Raw genomic sequence first — 16,859 nt, forward strand, 5'->3', positions numbered from 1 at the left:
CTGGATGTTTTTTATTTTTCACACCATTCTCTGCGAACTCTAGAGACTGTTGTGCATGAAAATCCCAGGAGTTCAGCAGTTTCTGAGATACTCAAACCACCCTGTCTGGCAACAACAATCATTCCACTGTCATTTAGATCACATTTCTTCCCCATTCTGACATTTTGTCTGAAAAACAGCTGAACCTCTTGACCACGTCTGCATGCTTTTATGCATTTATTTGCTGCCATGTGCATTAACAAACTGGGGTACAGGTCTACCTAATAAAGTGGTCACTGAGTGTATATATATATATATATATATATATATATATATATATATATATATATATATATATATACAGCAAATTGGTTTGCTGAAACAATTCTGAAATAATACAGCCAACTAACCTGTCCACATCCTGCTTTGCATATGGGCTAAAAACTGAAGTAGTAGCCTAGCTGATCTACAAATGATTTACTGACATTCACAGCAAGTGTCAAGGTAGTGTACATTTCCTTGTTATTGCCATTGCTGGCAGTTGAAAAAGGCCACAGCAGTGTCAATAAATGTACTACATGATGCCCACACCCCCTTTTCCATACATTCACAGACTATATATGTACATGTTTAGTACACATTCAATTCAAATGAGAAAAAGGGGCATCCTAACTTTCAAAATACTTTATATAATAAGCTATTATTATTGAATAGAATAAGCTAATATGCTATTGACTTTCTTTGAAATGTGTGCTGTTTAATTTTTTGCAACTGTGGCACACACTCCAAAGTACAGTTGGCTTTCATTTTCTTGTTAGTTAGCCATTTGCACACTCTGGTTTGGCGTACATTACATGCTTGTTTTCCCCTTTAAAGAACAAACTATCTTGCTGCACAGACTGCATTTGATCTAAGCAACATAAACAGTTATTTATTTTTTTGGATACAAAGTTCAGTCTCTCAACCGATTTATTCATTAATTCATTAATTCATTATCCTAACCCGCTTATCCTGAACAGGGTCGCAGGGGAAATTTAAAGAGATGCCTGCACAAACACCCGCATGAGCCGGACCGGGCAGTCTGTGACCCCTGGCTGATACTGCAGCAAGACGCTTGCTTTAGCAATGACCTTCGAGGTGGCTATACCATCCTGCACTCCCAGCTGAAGCTAGGTGGCGCCTCCCCCTCAAAAGAAGCACGGTTTCAGAGTTGGAAAGGAGTGATTTTTTTATATGATATGAACAATTATAATATTCAATTGGCTCATTCATTCATTAATTATCCTAACCCGATTATCCTGAACAGGGTCGCATGGGGGCTGGAGCCTATCCCAGCATTCATTTGGTAAAAGGCAAGAATACAGGCAGGATGGACTGGCAACCCTGGACAGGTCGCCAGTCCATCGCAGGGCACACACACCATTCACTCACACACTCATACACTCATAAACTCGTACCTACGGGCAATTTAGACTCTCCAATCAGCCTAACCTCCAATCAGTCTTTGGACTGTGGGAGGAAACCGGAGTACCCGGATGAAACCCATGCAAACACAGGGAGAACATGCAAACTCCAAACAGAGAGGCCCTGGCCGACCGGGATTCAAACCCAGGACCTCCTTGCTGTGAGGCAGCAGTGCTACCCACTGTACCATCCGTGCCGCCCCAATTTATTCAGCCAATTTTAATTTAGTTATGACACTAATTGCTTAAAAGATTGCAAAGAAAAACTCACTTTTAATTCCAGGCTTTTCGAGCGTCCTCCCCCCATTCGGGCCCTGGGTTTTCAGTCCCGCTTCTCCCTCACTACGATGCCCCTGGGTCTCAGTTTGGCTGTTGACTTGCACATGAAGTCTCCCTCTGACTTATGTCTGAGCCCCACTTGTTGATCCCGGTGTGAAATGAAGCAACACTGACATCCCATGCTTCAGAAAAAAAGGACTTGTCTAGGGCCCTGCTTAGCTCATAGTGGAGGTTGTGGTATGCATGACTGGGCATTCCAAATAGGGAGAAGGGGGGTTGGGGGCAAGAATCCACAGCAAGAATCATTTCATTAAATCAATACTTTATTCTCCAAGCACACCCATCTGACATGGATGTTTTATTCTCTGTGCTGGAGATAACAGCAGTGTTGCCGCAGATGTTATTTCATATTTATCTTGCAATGGAGTGACTATATCTTGTTTACTTATGAGCTCGTTTTTTCATTCATTTTCTGTATTGTGGCATTTTCATATGTGTTTTTCTGTGGTTGATGCTCCGTCCCCCAAAACTTGACATATATTTGTGAAAATGACACTTTTTTTATTTGCAGAACCAAATAGAGCTTTCGTGCTCTTTCCAGGTTCTGTATTTTATGCAAGCCATCTCTATGCCATGACCCGTGTCTCAGTAGCCAGCTCCCAGCTGCGCCCTCTGGGGGCACAGGCTGGCACCCATCAGGTGGGGGACTGGGGAGGAGATGGTAGGCCAGTTCACTATCAAGGAGCCACGGGAGCCTATTAATGCCACCCCTTGGGTCTAGGAGCACCAGTCCAGATAAGCTACAGCAGCTCCCTTTCCCTCCTATAGAATGCCAGGCAATCACCGCTTACACTTTCCAAATGAAGGGAAAGGTGAGGTTCATCACTTCACTCTGAGCATTATGCCCCATCACATTTCAAAATGAGGTTAACCAGAGCCATGTTAGCCAGTACAATTACAGGTTTGCCTATAGCAAGTCCAAATCCTGTAATTGTCTGTTACCACCTCATACGACATGGATGTGGGGTTGTATTTTAGGAGGATAATATACATGTTGTGGGTTGCAGTTTTATTGTGTTGCAGTTTATATTATTATAGAAATAAGAACGCAACAATCAGTTGGGACGTCGACAACTCAACCCCAGTGCATACAAGGTAGGAAAAAGGGACCTCTGTTCAGACGATTTTATACTTTGATGGATTTACATCTCAGAACTAGAGAAAGCACCCGTCCTCCACTACTTACGTTTACATGCTTGAGGGCTATGTTGATTAAGCACCATAAACCATTTAAACCATATTTGTAACAAAAACAAATTATTATTCACAGCAATGCCTATCCTTGGTACTAGACTGCCATTGGGTCTGTATATTTGCATAGTTACTTAAAACTTCACCAGGTTTCTTGGGTCTAAATTAGTGGCTGAATTGTTAGGAGAAAACAGAAGGCGACAGAACAGGGTCTGCCACCCTTGGTTTGTTATACTGCAGGAGCTGGTCATTATTTCTCCACATGGCATAATATAATCCAGTGAATTTGTCAACCTGGAAAAAAAGAACTTGCGGTGTGTGTAGCCTGAAGTACTCATTTACAGCCAGGCTTCTCTTCACTGCAAAAACAAACTGTCATGGGTCTGATAAACAATTCTGCAGGTGTTTCACTTGAAGACTTCACACCCACTGGGATGCCACCTCCAATCTGTCATGCACACTGTACATGCATGAATGGCTACACAATCACACAATCAGGTACTCAAAGGGTGAAAAATAATGAGGTAAAACAACTGAAACCAAAGGGTGAAGCTCCCATTGATTTCCAGGTTAAGGAAGCACAAACAGGGACCACAGTGGTTTGACCTGAGCCTGAGCTCTACTTCAAGCATAGTAATCTCTGAAGCAAAGGACGGGGGCTGCAATACAGCCGTGGTGATTTATGGGTGCCTTTGAACACCATCCAGGGGAATTGCTGGATGGTGTGTGCCTGAAGGCCTGTTCCAGTGCAGTAGGTAAGAAGGATCTTGCTTTGCAGTATAAAGATGGTGGAGCTTGGCTACCAGGAACACTGCTTGAAGAGCTCCCCTTGATACTTTTGTAATTGTAATTTATTGGGGTAGCTTGAACCCTTTTTTTCCAGTTTCTTTTTTTTTCAGTTTTTTTTCACAAAGTGCTGGAACCTATTCTTTTTATTCAATTATTTTCTTTCTCCACTAAATCTGAATGGGCAGCAAAATGTGTAAACTGTAGAGCTATACAACTTGGCAGGTAGTTTCCTTAACCTCTCCACTACTCTATTTGGTCTAGAATAAAAATAAAAAAATCCCCAGATTCCTTGGCTCATGTCAAACAAAACGTACATTCCCTATTGAATTGCATCTGCCAAATTTTTGCTTCTTCTTCTACCAATGTCATCTAATCTTCACAATATCTGATATACAGTGAAGAAGACGTTGGGAGTGATAGTGATTGATGATCATTTATTTTTTTGATGCTGCAAACTATGACTTGTCCGTCAATTGCTGTTGTTGTTGTTGTTTATTTCTAAAACAGCTGAAACCTGTGACCCCTATGTCTGATCTTCACCAAACTTGGTATATTTGTGTACGCTTCAGGATAAAATGTTGTATCTTCCATCCCTATACAGGTCTCCAACAGGGTTTTCAAATTTCAAAAGATATCAATAAAGAAAACATGGCCACCATCAGATATCAGCGATTTGATTTGATAGCAATGTCCAATCATCATGAAACCTGGTGTGTATATTCATGTCTTGACTTGATACCACCATGTAAAATGTAGTATTAGTCGGCCATTAGGGGGTGCTATAGCAGCTATGGAAAATATGCAGGTTTACAAAGAATGTTGGCTGTAGTTAATGGAAAACCCCATAACATACAAGTAGATCGTACTCCTTCAAATGAAAAACAAGAGAAATGATGTCAGAAACCATTTAGATTTTTTTTTCAAAACACATTTTTCTTAGGTTGTTCTACAAAATTGATCCAATATTCACCACCAAAGAGAATGCCCGGTGTAACAGTACTTGTTTGGCCCCCGTTAATTACTGCTTGCTCTTATATTTATTTTTGTCTTATTTTTATCTAATACCCTTATATGCACAGTCATGTTTGCAACTGTGCATATAAGGGTATTAGATTAAAGTTATTTTGATATGGTATTGATCTGTTAATATGGAAATTGTCTCATTAGCCCATACAGGAGGGAATCACAAAGTACAACAATAAATGTATTCCCCCATGCATCTGTTAACATGGAAATAGTCTTATTAGCCCATACATGAGGGAATCACAAAGTGCAACAAGAAATGTATTCCCCCATGCATCAGTGTAATATGGAAATAGTCTTATTACCCTATACAGGTGGGTATTACAGGGCACAACACAAATATTAATTTCTAAACCTGTCCTTCCTCATGTGTCTCTATCAGAAAAGCAGAGACGGATCATTTCCATGGGGCAGGGCTGACCACTCCACAGAGAACCACGGCACTGGCTCGGTTCTGTCCAATTCAATGATTTCTTTAATTCTGTTAACCTCAACAAAACAGCTGGATATCTGCAAAGAATATACATGGAATAATATCCCAGCATAGACATAAAACCTTTCTTTTAAAATGCAGACATATAGAAGTGTCTTTTGCAAACATTCCTGGTTCACCTGCACCTTAAGAATCGATCAATGTCTAACCAAAGTTGATATTTTTCACCAATAGTAGTAATAAACCATGTTTCAATGTAATGAAAAATGAATTAGATATTTCCATCATAGGAAAAACACATAATAATAATAACATAATAATTTCAGCAACACTCCAAATTCTTTTGACTTCACACACAAATATAAACCTTTTGGTCTGCCTGCTGACTGATTCCCATGGTAGTCTACAGCTGCAATTCACCATGCTTTGCTTGAAATAATCCTCAGTTTGAAAAGATCTTAAAATCATACACATCTAGCCCCACCACCACTCAAAATATGTACTACACTACATTCACACAGCAGTAACAGAAACACTAGATCCTCATCTAGAGGAAATTATGTTACTCCAGAAATTACTAATTTTGTCACACTTAATTTGGTAAATCTAGTCTGCAACGCTATCACTCATCACTCCACAGTGACATCCAGACGCCAATTTTAATACATTCTCCCATGCAGTTCACGGTTGGATAAAGGAAGATCAAAGCTGCCAACATTGGAATATGTATGTTAAAATAGTATCTGTTTAGTCATGTCCTTTCTATAGTTATATGAATTTTACTTCTATATATGACACAGAAATCAATGTTTAGACTGAATACATCAACTCCATTTTGTACTGCTTCTTTGATGTGTATTGTTTTTTGACCTGCCAAAGGACTGCAGGTGGGAAAGAGCTGTAGCTAACTCTTGGTGTGACGCATACTTTCTCTTACGAAGAAAAGTAAGAATGCTCCCCTCCGCTAAAATCAAAGGCAAGACATTGGGGGAGAGACTCCAGAACACACAGATACTGCACTCATAGGGTGTCAGGGCCTAGTGTGGCCACAGATTGCCATAATGGTCATGTTTTCCTTTTTCCTATTTTAAGTTTGAATGCCAATCCACAACATCCGATTTAAAAAAAGAACACTAGATGGCGGTGTTTATCTAGCTATGTTACTGTTCACGGTCATATACATAGGTAGGAAATTATACCAGTAAGGCTAATGTTTTTACTGTAACATCCATTACTCAAAAGTACTTTAAAAATATTGTTAATAAAAAAGAATAATTATAATCTGATAATATCCTTATAGTCATTAAAATAATAAAATTTACATTCCAATTCAAAACTTGCCGTTGAATTGGAATGTAACACAAGCTTCAGTGCAAAAAGTCAGGTAGGTAGATTTTCCATTTTTCGACTCAATTTATTGAATCACACATTTCCATACCAAAATGACATGTCTTAACAGAGTAAAAGATGTCTAATTTTTTCTCTAATAGCTTTTATATCTAATAAAGCAGGATTCAAATTTGTAAAAAATAAATAAATAAATAAGACTGCTCAACATATGCTTAATACTGTACTGTGCAAAAGTCTGAAGCACCCTGAAGAACCTGTCAGTAGAAAAGAAATGCTTGGAAATCTCAAATTGGCTCTTTTCTACTGACACACTAATGCAGAAAAAACACACCTAAGACCAAATTTATATAAAGAAATTCTAGGGTGCTTAAGACTTTTGCACAGTACAGTATATTAAAAAAGCAAATAGGTGTATGGCTGTAGGTGTAGGTAGGTGTATGGCTTTTAAATATTTGCCTGCGAAATCTACAAGTGCATGCAGTTTGTAACTCATGATAAAAATAAAAAATAAAAATATTTATTCTGAAGCATTGGCTATGAAGGTTTGTCTTTTCCTCTACATTATGAAGTAGCTAACTTTCCCATTGTGAGCCAGTTGGTCTAGAGCCTCACTTTTTTTTTGCATTTATACATGAAAAGTCTGAAAATCTACTGTCGGCTAATTTTCCAGGGACATGTGGTGCTAATCAATCAATTAGTTAGTTACTTATTTTGAAGACTGATAATCATGTGTTGGTTTGGCTCCAATAGGAAAATTGTGATAATAAGCAGTGACCTAACTAACATAACACTTGCTAAAATTTCCCAATCAGACTGTAGGAATTTTTCATAAATCAATCTAACAAACTACGTCTCCTAAAAGACAGATAGAGGTTGTGATAGAAGGGCCAGGAGTCATGACTCAGTTCTGGGGTCAGAAATGTGGTCACTTGCACCCAATGAACCTCACTTTTAGTTCACTGAGAACTGACCAGCTGTAATCCCTGTTTTCTAATCCTAATCCAGACCTCAGCCATAGCAGAATGTGTCTGACATACCTACAACTGACAGCCCACAATGCACCTCTCCGCTTACCTCTTCAGCAAAGATGATCAGTGTAGATAGCCAAGCCTTTGGGTTCAGCTGTTCTACTTATTTTGTCCAACCTGCATCATCAACTATATTTACTGGCTTTCAGGGTAACACAAGCCTGGGTAGTGTGCCTGTGCTCTTTCCAAGTGGTGGGCCAGCTCCTCAAATAACCACGGGGTTTAGCAGGACTGGCCTGGTCTGCGCCTCCATAAACACACAGGGACATGGGTCAACTTGAACACACTGTGCAAAACCAGAGGCGCTCGCATGTCACTGAGAGAAGAAACAAAACAAGGGTAGCGTCACGTGTGCTGTAGTTGGACACTCGTCAGGCTTTTTTTAGGGTTGGAATGCGCAACCATCGGCCTCGCTGTAAATTCTAAGACCATAACAACGAACGTCACAGCACCTTTCTCCCTAAACACTACCTCCTGAAACTTTTGCAGAAGAACAGAAAGAGGCAAGCAAGAAAGGGGGAGGGGGAAGGTCCGAAAATGACAAGCTTTTGCGTTTTGGCCTGCAACTTTCCCAGGTTCAAGAAACAGATTGAGACTGAATGACACAGACAAGAAGGAGTGGAGGTAAGAAGTCAACAGGAAGTGTTGGCCAGTGTGTGATGGGGGCTAGAACCCGGGTCGGCGGAGATGTAAAAATAAATACAATGAATGTATGTTCTTTGTGTTTTATAGCTTTGGCCACAGTGGCAGGTGGCATTGGCGTAACATGACATAACAATATCCATTGATATGTATAGACATTTATAAATATAGGAATTATGGAAATATAATAGAATATTATATTTTTGTTATAAATATAACATAAATGTATAAAACCTTGCAAATGTTACACTGTATGCCGTATTCTCTTAAAATCCACACATAATCTGTGGATGTAAACATAGATGTAGATGTCGATGTTGCTTAGAGAAGGGTTTCTATGGGTATAATTTTTCCTTTTTTTACAGTGTGTCCATATTGAAAATGTCATGGTGTCATTTATATCTTCTCAGTTTTCCGACTACCCAATACTTAAATGTCATGTTTCTTCATATGTTTTTTTGAGAGTAATTGATATGCATCTTCATTATCTTCCTGGCCTTTATTTATTATTTGGAGCAGTTTTAAAAATGTATGTTGCTATCCGAATTAGTTCAAATATGCAGTCTCTATCTTTGAAAAAGTGCTTTGGTACAGTCAAATGGATTCTAAAAGGCTGTGAAGTAATGACAGTTAATAGTAATTGTAATACAAAAGTAATGCAATTGCACTGAAATTAAATCAGTAGCATTCTCTGGGAAGATAAGGCAACGCAAAAGCCAAAGATGATAATTGCATTGTAAATGGCATATGTCTAAATTCCTTAACTATCAAGGCAACTCACTGTTGGGGTCTAGAGAGACAGTTGAACTTGGATATAACCACTATGATAAAAAGTGGCATTTGATCTGTAGTTGGGGAACATCTATTAAATATACACTCACAGAACACTTTATTAGGAACACTTACTTATTCATGCAATTATCTAATCAGCCAATCGGGTGGCAGCAGTGCAATGCATAAAATCATGCAGATACTGGTCAGGAGCTTTAGTTAAACCATCAGAATGGGGAAAAAAGTGACTTTGCCCATGGAATGATTGTTGGTGCCAGACAGGGTGGTTTGAGTATCTCAGAAATTGCAGATCTCCTGGGATTTTCATACACACAGTTTGCAGAGAATGCTGCAAAAACAAAAAGCATCCAGTGAGCAGCAGTTCTGCAGGCAAAAACACTTTGTTAATGAAAGAGGTCAGAAGAGAAGGACGGACAGGAAGGTGACAGTAATGCAAATAACTACACATTACAACAGAAGAGCATCTCTGAACACACAACGCGTCAAACCTCTAAGTGGATAGGCTACAGCAGCAGAAGATTTAATAAGTAAAAAAATCAATAAATACCTAATAAAGTGCCCAATGAGTGTATATTAATGCGATTCACAAAAGAAACAATACAACTGAGCATATGTGTTAGTGACAATGATACACAGGGAAGCTACATGAGCAAAACATTTTCAGAGTCACATTGTCTCCACAGTCTGACAAGAATACTAGCAACTATTTCACCTTAAATGTAAGCCTTTGGAATAAAAGCTAGGAGATTGCATTCAAACTATGTATGTACTAATGTAAGCATGAACAAAATGTGAATTTCACCCTGCAATGTAAACTATTAAATGAGTAGGATGAAATAAATGGCCAACCTTATGATTCAGCCAGTATTAAAAGGTGCTCACAAATACAGGTGCAGTTTTGAGTCTAGGCTGTGAGCCAGTGCCATGTCAGTCACAGAACTCACAATTAATTAAGCAATATTTATTGAGGTTTAATGTAAATGCAAACTTTTGCATCAAGGCTCTGCCTCTCATTGTAACCAGTCGAAACACTGAATGACTACAAACCCCACCCCCTGCGGATCTTGAGGAGCAGAGTTAACAGATGGATGTAGCTAGCAAACGCGGCAACAGCATGCAATATGAGCAACAGCAGCATGCTAAAACAAGCCATGCAGAAGAAAGAGCCAGGCAGTGCAAATGGCTTTAGCATGCAGAATGAGCCAGGCAGCTGGGCAGCTTTTGCATGATTTGCAGAGTCAGGCAATTCAAGCAATGCAGAAACAGTTAGCAGGCAGCACAGCATGGCTGAGCAGCAGCAGAGTGAGTAATGGCGTGAACAGGTAAGGTTGGTGGTTTATATAGCCCGTATGTGAGACATAAGCCTCATGTGAGCGGGCGGCACTTCTCCAGTTGTCTGCCCAAACTAGTTCCGCAGGCTTCGCATCATGAGTCTTCAGTGTGTGGGTCACAATTGGCCTCTTCCTGCCAGAACGGCTTTACCGCATATCCTCCCCACAATACACCAAGCTGTTACAGTGTGAGGTAATATTGTCTTTGGATCAGTAATAGTTACGTTGCAGCACTGTGGCTTGTAGAGAAATGCACATGATGTTCCAGAGGCAATAATATGTGCACTGGTGTGGGTACCTACAAAACAGGGAAAAATAGACAACTATTTTCAAAAAAATTAACAAATAAAAAATAAAATAAATTGTTCCCTTTCTCTCCTCTCTTCTCTCAGAATGGACAGACAAACACCAGAGTTCTATCAGTACAATGACTGGGAGCTTTCTTCAAACCTTCTCTCCCAGCTCAATGGCCTGAGGCAGGAGAAGATCTTTACGGATGTCCTCCTCTGTTCGGATGGCGAGGAGATCCCTTGCCACAGGACTGTCCTGGTGTCTAGCAGCCCCTACTTCCGGGCCATGTTCTGCAGCAACTTCCGGGAGCGCCACCAGGCCAGGGTCGACCTGAAGGGCATCAACCCTGAAGTCCTCGGCAACATTGTGGACTACGTGTACACGGGCTCCGTCAGCATCACCATAGAGAAGGTCCTGCCCTTGATGCAGGCCGCCTCCATGCTGCAGTACCCTCGGCTCTTCGAGGCCTGCTCCACCTTCCTGCAGGAGCAGCTCAACACGGACAACTGCCTGAGCATGATGCGGCTGTCAGAGATCCTCCACTGTGGGAGCCTCCGGGAGAAGGCCCGGGACATGGCCGTGTGCAGCTTCTCGGATGTAGCCGCTTCAGAGGACTTCCGGGAGCTCCCCCTGCCGGAGCTCATGTGCTACCTGGAGGACGACCGCCTGTGTGCCGAGGAGGAGCAGGTGTTCGAGACCCTGCTGGCCTGGATCCACCACGACCCCTTCTCCCGCAGCGGCGCCATCCACGACCTCTTCACCAAGGTGCGGCTGCGCTACATCCACCCCACCTACCTCTTCCAGTTCATCGCCAACGACCCGCTCATCCAGTCCTCCACCCTCTGCACGGAGATCATCGAGTCGGTTCGCCGGCTCATGTTGACCGTCAGCTCACAGTGGGCCGGGGAGTTGGGCCCAATGTGTGTGGCGCCTCGCCGCTACACCTGCCGCGAGACGCTGGTGGTGGTTGGTGGGCGCAAGAACAGCGAGCAGACATCCCGCGAGGCGCTGCTCTACGATGAGCAGACCCAGTGCTGGCAGCGGCTGGCCAAGCTGCCTGTCCGGCTGTACCGTGCCGCCTACGTTTGCATCCACAGCATCCTGTACGTGCTGGGCGGACTCACCATGGGCGCAGGGGAAAGCGTGGTCAGCGCCACCGTCTACACCCTGTCCCTCAAAACCAACCAGTGGAGGAAGGCCGAGCCCATGCTGAGGCCCCACTACGCCCACCAGAGCGTCTCCTACCTGCACTTTATCTTCGTCTTGGGCGGGATCGGACCCGATAAGCAGATCTCTGGCACGGTGGAGAGGTACAACAGCATGTTCAACCTGTGGGAGCCCATGGCCGCCATGCCCACACCTGTTCTCCACCCGGCTGTGGCTGCCGTTGACCAAAGGATCTACATCTTCGGAGGGGAGGACGCCATGCAGAACCCTGTCAGGATGATACAGGTTAGAGCAGGGCTCAACAGCTCATGGTGCTCAAGGGCGAGAATTGCTGTTTGTCCACCCTCCCTTTACCTGGGAGTCAGTCTGGTATAGACAGTCTGGCCAATCAGTAGCAATAATTAACCAGGGGAACAGAAAACCTGGATTTGAATTTGAAGGCCATAGTTGATGATCCCTTGGTTAGAGAGTAGCACCCATGCTCATTTTTTGGGGGGATTCCCAGGTACACTGGCTGCTGTTGGCTGAGGTAACTCTTTGGTGTCTCCCCAGGTGTACCACATCACTCGGAACCTGTGGTCCAGGCTGGAGAACAGGACGGTGAAAAACGTGTGTGCTCCTGCTGTCACCATAGAGGACAAGATCTACATCTTAGGAGGTGCACCAACATGCCTGTAAACAAATCACATGAGAAATTGTGTCACATAAAATACAAGATTCAAACACCTCACACTAAAAATAGACCATGAGTAAATCTTGTCACCATTTAAGTATTAATTTCCTCCACACAGAAACAAGATCAGGGTCAAGTAATTATTTGAAATGCTTCAAATCTTCTGACGCCAGTAAAATTGCAAAATTATTTTGCAAAAAAAAAACATATTTTCACTAATACTGAGAACAACAATCTCCTTTCATATGCTATACATTTACATACATGCAAGAGAGTTATACCAGCAGTAGTTTTAACCAGGCTTTAATCCCTGTTTAACCTTTTTTATAGGGTACACAAGGAGAGTGATTGCCTACGACACCAAAACCAATACGTTTGTCAAATGCAAAAGCATGAAGGAGAGGAGGATGCATCACGCTGCCACCGTGATCAACAACAAGCTGTACGTGACAGGGGGTCGATACATCACCGGCCATGATGTCATCGAGGACTCAGACAGCTTTGAGTGCTACGACCCCAAGACAGATGCATGGACCTCCAAAGGGACGCTGCCATATAAGCTCTTTGATCATGGCTCTCTTCCCCTCTTCTGTGTCTCCAGCAAACCTGAACCACCCTGAATTTCGTGGGAATTTTTCTTTTTATAACTAGTTACAATTAGAGAACATTTTGATGGGATTTCCTCATACTACATGTCCATTCAAAATGTGTTTCAAAATGGACTGAATGAAAGGCCCTGTGGTATGTCTTAAATCAGAAGACGAGTCAAGGCATCACACTGGCCTTGAGAGTGTGTTGAAATCTCTTAGATAAACAACTGCTCCGCAGTATGTCTTCACACTAACCTTTAGAAAAACTGGCTAGCTCTCCTTGGAAAGTAATCTTTGTTCATAGGCCTGTTCAAGGATGGCCTATTACACTTGCCGTGTTGTTCATTAGCATCGTAGTACAGGAAAGACCACACATACATTTTTTTCATAAAAACGGTTTCCTTTAAATTGTACGTCAACGCCTTTAGCCTTATCATTTGCCATACAATCCCCAACAAAAAGGCTTATTTCCATTCTCAGCAAAGTCCTTTGCTTATTCCAGAAACACACTTCCTCTATCATTTAAATGGGAGTACAAAGCCATGAAATCATGAAGTAAGTGTTGATTCTACCCTAAACACAGTACAAGACAACATGTTTTGGTTTGTCAGGGTCATATGAAAACTGTGATAACCAGTATAATTTCATTTATTTTAATAGAATACAGTCACTAAGCAGTTTTCAAGTATCCTAGCAGCAGGTTTACAACAAACAATTTAAACAAAACAAGTCTGTTACATAAATGTATATAGGGTATGCTTAATATAGTTACTGCTCGCAGTATATTTATAGATATTTTGAATGGAGAACAAAGTGCAAGTTTAGATAGCTGAAGATAAACTCGCAGCTGGAAACAGGACACCTGTGACATCAGGACAACATGATCACTATGACATTGAATCAAAGTGAGGCTGTTGCTCTACTAGCCCTTGACAGCCACTATCACCATGGAAACTCTGGGTCACCAGGTGCTGTCTGTTTCTGCTTGCCTGTGTATGCTGTGGTTGCTGTCCACACAAATCCTCTTCAGAACCCCAACTGACCTAGTTGCTTTCCCGCTACAGATGAAACCCTTCTCATTTTTCAGTGTATCCAGATGATGGTATTTACTTACCTTTGTATATTTATTGCTTTCCTGTGTTTTATAACTATTTCATGAAAGTGTATTACTATAAAAATTATAAGTAGAGAAATAGTTTGCTATGGTTGATTTTACAGTAAATATATATTTTTAAGGCAAATGAAGAACACCTCATAATGTAAATAGCGGCACATTAGCTTTTGTGCGACCTCTTCATGGAGGTCCGCCTGTGCTACATCCACCCCTCCTACCTCTTCTTAGCGGGCACAAGAACAGCGAGCAGACATCCCGCGAGGCGCTGCTCTATGATGAGCAGACCCAGTGCTGGCAGCGGCTGCCCAAGCTGCCCGTCCTGCTGTACCGTGCCGCCTACGTCTGCATCCACAGCATCCTGTACGTGCTGGGCGGACTCACCATGGGCGCAGGGGAAAGCGTGGTCAGCGCCACCGTCTACACGCTGTCCCTCAAAACCAACCAGTGGAGGAAGGCCGAGCCCATGCTGAGGCCCCACTACGCCCACCAGAGCGTCTCCTACCTGCACTTTATCTTCGTCTTGGGCGGGATCGGACCCGATAAGCAGATCTCTGGCACGGTGGAGAGGTACAACAGCATGTTCAACCTGTGGGAGCCCATGGCCGCCATGCTCAGCAAAATCCTTTCCTTATTCCACAAACACACTTCCTCTATCATTTAAATAGGAGTACAAAGCCATGAAATCATGAAGCAAGTGTTGATTCTACCCTAAAACAGTACAATATAAAAAACATTTGTTTGTCAGGGTCATATGAAAACTAATATCATTTAATTTATTTTAATAGAATACAGTCACTAAGCAGTTTTCAGATTTCCCCTAGTATCCTAGCAGCAGGTTTTGAACAAACAATTTAAACAAAAAACGTAGTCTGTTACATAAATGTATATAGGGTATGCTTAATATAGTGACTGTTTCTGCTTGCCTGTGTATACTTTACTGTTGTTGCTGTCCCCTCAAATCCTCTTCAGAACCCCAACTGACCCAGTTGCTTTCCCGCTACAGATGAAACCCTTCTCATTTTTCAGTGTATCTAGATGATGGTATTTACTTACCTTTGTATATTTATTGTTTTCCTGTGTTTTATAACTATTTGATAAAAACGTATTACTACAAAAATATATGAGTAGAAGAATAGTTTGTTGTCATCTCTCATATTGGTGATTTTGCAGTCAATATTTTTTTATGGCAAATGAAGAACACCTCATAAAGGAAATAGCTGCACATTAGCTCTTCGGTGACTTTTATGGCAATGCAGTACAATAAAACAAACAATGAAAGTGCTATTTTGTTCATTGCTGGGGCAATGAACACCTCAGTGTTCATTACAAGTAACCATTGCTTTTTTTGAAGAGGTGTTATCGGCTTCATGCTGTATGCTGTAGTAATTAAATGGCATCTGCTGTGGCTCAACTGAGGCTGACTGGTTGAGGGTATCTCAGGTGTCATGTTCATCAGTCTCAGACAGTTATGTGTTTTTATGACAGAGCACTTTGATACTCCAGGGATGAGTGCAAACAACATGCCCAGACATGCTAGTACAAGTTGAGCAAGAGGACACATCTTGGGGCCTGTTCCACAAAGCAGAATTGCTGAATTAGCTAGATAACTGCACAAACTAAAACCCAAAACATTGTTCCAAATCTGGGTACAGTACAGTTATCCGGTACTCAGTAATCCTGCTTTGTGGAGCAAATTGAACAACCAAGAGGTAATTTCACATCATGGGGTGCCACACATGAATTATATCTCCAAATGATAGGATATTAGACAAATAAACCCATTTAAAGATAGTAGTTTCATGTTGGGCGACATAGAAATCAGTCATAAGAAAAATATTACTGCAAAAATATTAAAGCAGTAAATTCCAGTGTTGTGATGTGTTCCACATCCTGACCATGCCAGTGACCATGCCAGTTGCCGCTTCTGACTGTGGACAGATAAACCGCAGGGCAATGCGCAATTGCCAATAGCATCACCCAGGGAGGAGTGGTTTCTGTCAGCAGTGTTGGGGTCCCCCATCTCAGTGCTCAACATTACTTTTTCAGCCACACCTGAAGTATACAGAACCCTCCCACAGAAATGGCTGCACAGCTCACCTGTTGGACTCCAGAGTGAGAAAAGGTGGCTGTCAATATGTTTCAGAAAAAAGTGCATGCTCATCTGCACCTCTCATCTTGAGGTGGAGCTACAACAATGTTATTTTCCTCATGTGCACCAACTCTTTCAAAATCTAAAAAGCTAGATTTTAGCACATCATGAAATGGTCATACACAGGACTTCATCTTTTAAAGAGGAGAACCTGAAATGTATGTACTGTCAGGTTTGCAAAAACAAAGTAAATACAATAGACCCTAAATATAATCAATTAGAATTTGTTTTTGGGTTCCATTTGTCCTTACGCAACATTGAAAGAATGATGAAGGGGTATCAAAATGCAGATATTTGCAGATATTTTTTTAATACAAAATTAAAATTCCAACATAAAATTCTAGCACTGCATCTAATGCCTACATTAAGTACAATGCTAGTTGTACTTAGCAGAGTGTAAAAAAAACTCTTCAGTTTTATTCAGGGGAATTACTGTGCCCTCCACAGTTTGGGACAAAGACTCATCATTTATTTATTTGCCTCTGTACTCCACAAATTGAGCTTTGTAATAAAAT

The 16,859-nt window shown here is 41.7% G+C and overlaps 2 protein-coding genes across 3 annotated transcripts in view; one reads left to right on the forward strand and one right to left on the reverse strand.

Moving 5' to 3' along the window:
• The window catches only part of LOC133128150 (uncharacterized), a 71,789-nt gene extending 70,025 nt beyond the window's left edge, over positions 1-1,764 (reverse strand). The window contains exon 1 of the mRNA XM_061241509.1: positions 1,714-1,764. The gene's annotated coding sequence lies outside the window, so the exon portion shown is untranslated. The remainder of the gene's footprint in view (positions 1-1,713) is intronic.
• A 6,097-nt stretch (positions 1,765-7,861) lies between these two features.
• On the forward strand, positions 7,862-15,882 carry LOC133137983 (kelch-like protein 38). Of its 2 annotated transcripts, none has more exons than XM_061256423.1 (4): positions 7,862-8,219; positions 10,753-12,103; positions 12,371-12,476; positions 12,822-15,882. In XM_061256423.1, the coding sequence occupies exons 2-4, from the start codon at positions 10,754-10,756 to the stop codon at positions 13,109-13,111; spliced, it is 1,746 nt and encodes a 581-aa protein (XP_061112407.1). In that variant the 5' UTR covers positions 7,862-8,219; position 10,753; the 3' UTR covers positions 13,112-15,882. The 2 variants fall into 2 exon arrangements, with proteins under 2 accessions (XP_061112407.1, XP_061112414.1); XM_061256430.1 differs by having other exon boundaries at positions 12,371-12,492; positions 12,822-13,120.
• Positions 15,883-16,859: the final 977 nt, after the last annotated feature.

This window comes from Conger conger, chromosome 1 (genome assembly GCF_963514075.1).
Source record: "Conger conger chromosome 1, fConCon1.1, whole genome shotgun sequence".
Classification (NCBI taxonomy): Eukaryota; Metazoa; Chordata; class Actinopteri; order Anguilliformes; family Congridae; genus Conger; species Conger conger.